The sequence below is a fragment of the Crotalus tigris genome, unplaced genomic scaffold, assembly GCF_016545835.1.
Source record: "Crotalus tigris isolate CLP2741 ecotype Arizona unplaced genomic scaffold, ASM1654583v1 scf7180000024439.5362192, whole genome shotgun sequence".
Lineage (NCBI taxonomy): Eukaryota > Metazoa > Chordata > Lepidosauria > Squamata > Viperidae > Crotalus > Crotalus tigris.
The window spans coordinates 4,239,163-4,246,619 of record NW_024100609.1 but is presented as its reverse complement, the minus strand read 5'-3'; the positions used below and the strand labels follow the sequence as shown (position 1 = coordinate 4,246,619).

The 7,457-nt window shown below is 40.0% G+C and overlaps 1 protein-coding gene across 1 annotated transcript; it reads right to left on the bottom strand.

Moving 5' to 3' along the window:
- Positions 1 to 3,817: 3,817 nt before the first annotated feature.
- KCNF1 (potassium voltage-gated channel modifier subfamily F member 1) lies at positions 3,818 to 6,510 on the bottom strand. The gene has a single exon (XM_039331894.1). It carries the CDS (start codon positions 5,912 to 5,914, stop codon positions 4,451 to 4,453), a length of 1,464 nt encoding a protein of 487 aa, XP_039187828.1. The 5' UTR covers positions 5,915 to 6,510; the 3' UTR covers positions 3,818 to 4,450.
- Between the last annotated feature and the right edge of the window lie 947 nt (positions 6,511 to 7,457).

Here is a 7,457-nt window from a genome sequence, read left to right as displayed (position 1 = left end):
ACTAGTCCATTGTATGTTGTAGACTCCTGAGCAAGCTTTTTGCTTAGAGTCCTTTTGAGGCCAGTAGCACCAGTGAAATTATTGAAAAATGGATAGAAAAAGCCCACTCCTCCAGTGTTCCAGGTTCTGCCTGGACAGTTGAACTCCCCTAGGTTTAGGCAAACAAGTCGTAGGAACTGTTTGGTGATCAGGAGAAGGAGCCAAAAAAAAATACATCAAAAATATCCCAAATCTCGTAAACTGCTATGCAAAAAGCCTATGATCTTCCAAGATCTCTGACACTTTGAATCTTGATTTATGTTAATGCATTTTGTCCAATTTGGGGATGTTGCAGGGTCCTGCCACTCACAAGTACCACGCACTATCTCTTGATTCAGTCCAGAGTTAATGTTTATGCAAGATGGTAGAGCTATTCTCCACAAGACCTACAGCAGGTGGGGAAACTGGGCAGAGGGGAAAAAGTATCAGCCCTATTCCAACATGTTTGGATTGCAGAAATAAGGATTTGAGGATCTGTTTCCAATCAATTCACATTATATTTAAACAGTAGTCCTGGCTGGATTGTTTGATGGTGTAGCAATCTCTTTTACCCATAAATCGTCTCCCATTATATACCTGAAAGAAGGGAGTTGAAGCATTTGTCTCACTGGGCTACAGTTGACTGTTCTTTTTACAAAATAGAGAAAGGAAGAGCTACAGAAAATTGAGAGACGCATTTGGGGAGTAACTCTTTCTCCCAAGACTTGAAATGGAAAAAGAGGGCTCTGGTCATCAATCAATCAGTATCATTAACTGTATTGAATCAATGTTTTTATAGATTTATAAAATCATAAAATCAGTGGTTTTCTTTCAAATACAATGAGATCTCAGTAAGTGCTGTATCTCTTGAACTTCTCATTGTTTGGAGAAACAAAATAAGTGTGGGACGCTCAAGATCCTTGTTCCCAAGAAAAACTATAAGCTGTTGTTTATGTTCCAACAGCTTAATGAATACTTCAAGGCAAGGTTGTTTGGTGATAAATTTGCATCTTATGTTTCCTCTAGGGGTGGACCAATTCAATCCTCTATTCCACAGGAACAATTCCATCCTTTATCCCACAGTGACAATCCTCTAAGAATAACTGGAGTGAGATGGAGTGCCTGGCCCCAAAATCACCCAACAAACTCCCATGCTGAAGGTGGACTTGAATTTGGGCCAACTTAGTCAAAATCCAGCATTACAACTATGAAGGAAGACTTTATGAATAAGCAAGAGAAGGCAGCAGCTACCTCAGACTACAACGGCTAGTCAGCTAGGAACGGTGGACTTGACTTTCTTGGCTTTCAAATCTGGATGTTAATTTGAAAAGTAAATAATAATATGTCAGTTCTGCACCCAACAAATGGAGAAGGGAGGAAAAAGAGGAAAACACACAGACTCTGTTGATGTAATGACCTTGGGAGATTAGGGAAAGAGATGCTGTCTAGGGCAGGGCTTTTCAACCTTTTCATCGACTGTACCACTTTTAGGATATGGCAATATTCGAGTACCACCTAGCAAGGTGTCAAAAACTTGATGACCAAAAACAAAAAAAACCCCACTGTTCAAAGTTGCAATTGCACTGAAATGACTTATGACCATTTTTCACACTTATGACCATTGCAGCATGCCCAGGGTCATGTGATTTATATTTGGATGCTTGGTAACTGATTCATATTTATGATGGTCACAGTATCCCAGGGTCATGTGATCCCCTTTTGCAACCTTTTGACAAGCAAAAACTTGACCCCAGTCAAAAACTTGATGACCCCCCCCCCAAAAAGGAAAAAAGTGATAAAGTACAGGTAGTCCTCGACTTACCCCTGCAGCTCCTGAGGACTCTCTCACAGTAAGTCCTGTGCTGCACTTTGGCTCGTTCCTTCCCCAGCTACACTTGGCCAGGCTGGGCAGGGCTGCGTACCACCTGCCAGGTGCCAATGTACCATTGGTGGTACCGTACCACTGGTTGAAAAGCTCTGGTCTAGGGAATGGTTAGATACTGTAAGAGAGGACATAGCCCACAGCTGTACAGGGGGCAGAGCAAGAAGCACAGGAGACCTTTCCTACATTATTGGACTGTAAAGGTGATAGCAGGAGAATTTTACTCTCAGGCTTGCAAGGTTCTCTTAATAAAGCTTCACAATAAAGTAGAATTAACTTATCTGATCATGTTTCCTGTCTGGATTACCTGATAAGACTGACAGCTGTTGTGGTGGTTGTTATGGTGAAGAGGTTTCTAGATTTTTGTGGAGATGAATTTGGGCTGAGTTGTGGAGTCATAGATCTGCCCATGGTCTAGTTTGGAAGCTATTTTCTATCTTTTATTTTATTTTAGAAGAGCCCTGTACCTTCTTAATGTGTTTCTGGAGTGGTGGAATGTATGTGTTGCTTCTTACTCAGATCTCTAACTAAAGAATTAATTAGTTTTATTAAAAGGAATCATTGCCATGTGAATTTAATGCTAAACGAGAATAGTTGTACTAAAGGCTGCAGTAATGATTGGTTGGCAATTTTATTTAACACTTGCATTTTGGCATTTGGAGAATTCCAAATCCTTTTACTTACAATTTACTTTAAATCCTTATCCTCATCCACAAGAATCTATTTCCTGTTGTTGAGTTAGTGGTAAATTGTTTGTTTCCAAATGTAACAACCCTGAGACTATGATTCAAAATCCCTCTTGGCCACGAGTCTAAAGTTAGATGTCCTTTGCTGAATCACTGCTTCTGCCTCCATTGATATTATGGGGTAGTTATCAGGCTAGAAAAAGAGGGAGAATCTTCTATGCAACTTTATTTGTTCTTAACGCAATAAATTAAAATCAAGTTTTTTAAAAAATGAGGGGTTTAAATATTGCCTCAAGCCCTTTTCCACTTGCCCCCCAAATAGCATGCCATCTTATTGAGATCTTCCAAGTAACAGAAGAAAGTAGAAGCACGAGGGTTAATTTTAAAAATTACCCTCCAATTTGATGGATCAGAAATGAACATAAGAGAGCAAGTACAATGGCAGAGAACATTTGCCTTCCTCTTGTTACATCTGGCAAAAGAGTGTTACAAAATTAAAAGATCGTCTATTTGTCTCGGCTATCCAGCATTGGGCAATGTGACTGAGCTTCCTGGAAAACAAATCTACAGCCTTCACATAAGAAAATGATCCAAGACAGTCTCATCACATGACTTGTAAAAATGAGTGGTGCTGGTGAGTGAAATATATGTTTTCAAAATCAAACTCCAGTTCCAATAAATTTCATTGCAACTGTAGCCATTCTGTATGCCAGAAGACACAATTTTTATTTTATTTTTTTATAGTAGGGTAACTGGCTTAAATCTACCTATTTATGGTATCCTTTCTGATATTCCCAGAACTTCAGTTACTTAGTTCTCTTCTGCCACTCTTAAAATGTAAATTATCTATCACTTTTGGATTGAATAATTGTACTATGAAATTCTAAGCACAAAAAGCAACCCCATCCAGAAATAAATGGCTCTGGCCATTTAAAATCCCCCTAGTTTTATGTTTTGCTTGACTATATTTTCTAGATCCACGGATATCACTTTGTAAATTCTCCATGCTATACCCATCCTTCAGAACATAGGCTGCATGAGAGATTTATCCTCTTGTTAAGAAATCAAATGTTGTATTTCTAGAAACTGCACAAACATCTCACCATTATAAATAGAATACATGCTGTTGTGACAATTTTTCTTTGATCACTTTTATTTCTCCTTTTTTTGCAAGACTGAAGACAAATAAATGTCAGTATTACTATAAAAGGGTTAAAGGCTTAGTGTAAAGTTTTAAAGCATAGAACTTTCCTACAAGGAACTGAATGAAATCATAACAAGAAAAACATATCCACTGAAGATCCTCTTATTTGGCATAAATATCATTTTATTATAGTATCTTCGGGAGCAATCTTTTTTCTTTGCTAAAAAGGGAAGTTTTGAATCACCAAATCTTACAGGTTTTTAAAAACACATTTCCCAGAGTATTACATATTCAACTGGATTTCACTTGTAAAAATCTTAGATTGCATTGTGCTAAATATACTAAGTTTTCAGAAATGTTGAAATGACTTTTCTATCAAGCAACTCAGAGACATCTTTGACCAACTCTATACACATGTATTTTTGCTTTTATTATTATGCAGAACATCTTTTGTGATTTTATAAGGTTGCATAAGCAATCATGAAACATTAACTGGCCAAGAGACTCACAGATCTTTAGTTTTATTTATCTTTTTGGCTCCTAAAGTGGCAGCTTGGATCAGCACACTTGGCTATACATTCTCTGCCCTCTTCGGTTTCTCTAATCCATGACTTACCAAAAGAAAGAGACATTTGTGTGTTTTAAGCCTGTGCAAAACATCTGACCTCAAAAGAGTCCTTTCTATTTCTCTTTTATTCCAGACTTCTGAATGGAGGCAGACTACTTGCAACTCTGAAGCCTGGTTCGGTAATAGTTATCATCTGACAGAAGGTGAATGAAAGTGTCACTATAGGAGAATTTCCGGTGTCTGCTCCATCGGGAATGTTCATTTCTATTCCTCAGAAGGTGCGCTGGCTTATCATGGGAACCTCTGCCTTTCTGGTCCCCTGCATTGAGCTCCATCAATTCCAACTCATGCTTGGCAGCTGTCTCTAGCACTCTCTGCTTGTTGTAGTATCGGACAAAGTTGTTAATGATGGGGTGGATGGGCAAGGCAATGGCTATGACCCCACAAAGAAAACTGATAGCAGCATTGAGTTTCCCCAGCATTGTCTTTGGGTAGATGTCTCCATAACCCACGGTGGTCATGGTGATGATTGCCCACCAAAAGGACTGAGGGATGCTCTTAAACAATGTTTCAGAATGACTTTGCTCCACTGTGTAACCCAGGGCAGAAAATACAAAGATCCCAACTGCTAGATACATCAGGAGAAGCCCCAGTTCCTTAAAGCTCCTCTTAAGTGCATAGGTCAATGTCTGTAGACCTGAGGAGTGGCGTGCCAGTTTGAAAATCCTGGCCACCCTCATGATCCGAAGTGCTTGGACAGCTTGCTGTACATTGGTTAATTCCATCAATTTGGTGCCCAAATGGGTCAGGATGAGGCTGATGTAGAAAGGAAGGATTGCAAAAATGTCAATGATGTTCATGAAAGAAAGAGCAAAGTGCAACTTATTGGGAGAAGAGATGAGTCTGAGGACATACTCCAGAGTAAACCAGATAATACAAGCTGTTTCAATCTTATCCAGAACTGGGTGCTCTATGGATTTACCTTCAGAGTCCTGCACCTGCAGTTCTGGGATGGTTCCCACACACATCACTACAGACGAGGTCAGGATGAGTAGAAAAGATGTGACGGCCACAACCCGAGCCGGGTAGGATGACTCGGGTTTCTCCAGGAATTTCCAGATGCATTTTTTGCACTTGGTCCAGCTGTTTTCGGAGGAGTCCATTCCCAAGTCATCCAAGATCAACTGGACCCGACGGGCAATCTCTTCAAGTTCTTCCTTTTTTTCACTCAGGTGTGCTTTGCAACAATCATCCAGGAATTTCAAATCCACTTTCCAAAATTCCATTTCATTTTTGAAACAGATGGGACAGATGCCTTTCTTCATGTGAACTTCCCCAAAATCATAAACCTCGATGATGCATTTGAAAGCATCTGGATCTCTGTCAAAGTAAAACTCTCGTTTCCCAGGATCGTAGTCATCGCAAAGTGAGAAAATCGTATCGTATCCTCCTGGTAAACAGTTCACAAGTTCTGCTAGCCTTGTGTCGGGATACTGGTTCAGGTAGTCCCCATACAGCACCTGCCTTACGCCTCCAACATTAACAATAATCTCCATCTCTTCGCTGTTTTCTGACCTGTCGCTGTCCAGCTCTTGCAAACTAACATTCTCGGTCATTTTTTTTAATTATTATTTTCTTGCAGCTGTGTTTCCAATAGCTTCTTCCCTTGGACAAATCTTGGGTAATTTTGCAAAAAGCCAATACTTGCTGTGTCTTAGTCAATCTGAACCACAACGACTTTCAGCAGGGCTAGGAAAGGGGACCCAAGTCTATCTGCCGGTTGCGAAGCCTTGTGAAGTGTGCAACAAGCTTCCGTAAAGAGACAAATCATCTGGCTGCTTCTGAGTCAGAGCACATTTATTCGAATTGTCCTGACAAATTTCAATGCAGAGAAAGAAATGCTTAAGGAAACTCACCCAGCGCTGGGAAAAATTGCTCTGTCTTTTTCCAAAGTGGCATGGATCCCCCATCAGAAGCAGATCATCCCTAGAGAAAGGCTGTATTCCTGTAGAACAAAAAGTACCCACACAGGACAGCTCTGGCAGAGAGAGAGGGAAACAACCTTAAGTTCCACTGGCAGTTTTTGCGAGATCTCGTGGCTTCCCAGCTTCCAGGGGAAAATCTTTTGCATTCCTTTTGTAATGAAGGACTTGGGGTGTTTTTACACCATCTGCTCCAGGCAAGGTCTAGCAAGGTGCCAAGGAGAAAGTTGTGCTTGTTTTCCCTCTGCTGTTTTTAAGCACAATAGGAATTCCAGGCTGACGTCAAATGCTTTCAAAAGTCTACCCTCTTCTGGTGGAATAAAGCAAAAGCACGTTTAGTACTGCAAACGAAAAGGCTAGATAGACAGCACAGTTTTCTTCTTCGTGATCTCTTCTTTCAAGATCTGTGGAAAAAACACAATTGGATGTGGTTGATATCTGGACAGATTGAAGGGTCTTAAATGATTGGCAATTATCTCCAAGGCTGGAAGAAACTGAAGCTGGAGAAGAAAGGGCTGTTTAAAAGTAAAACATCACTGCTCATTATATGTGACATAATGGGAGGATTAATATGCCTTCCCCAGTACCAGTCCATGCACAATGACTATCTTAAGGAAGATAGCAGAACTCTTCCCTGTGTCCTGGTGTGAGCAAAACAATCACCTACCATTGGAGCTTAGTCACAACCCTAACTTTAGTTTGCCTTATTCAGGCTAACAGAAACGATCTAATTCCCTTATGCTGATTTTACTGCCTCGATGAACTAATTTGCAATACCTTAATTAAATGAGCAATTTCAACTGTCTTTACTTGTGCAGTTAGATTTGACAGATCCCAAGACGACAGTCTTGGCTTCTCTTGGAATCATTGTAGAATGGAGATGAATTGTTTAAAACTCACAAACTATCATTCCGCTGCAGGAGGCTACATTTACCACATACGACACAATTTTCATGTAATGTGTTCTCCAAGTGAGATCGCACATCCCTTGCAGCGTGTTTGAATAGTTCCTTTTCTGATTCTAATAAATCTGTTTTGCTAAACACTATATAACTGATGAAGTGAACTACTGTTCACGAAAACGTATGCCTTTTAATTAAAAAAAAAGTATATCAAAAAAGTGCTACCAAAATTCTTCTGACTTTTGCTAATCAAGATTTGTTCTCGGTAGCCAATT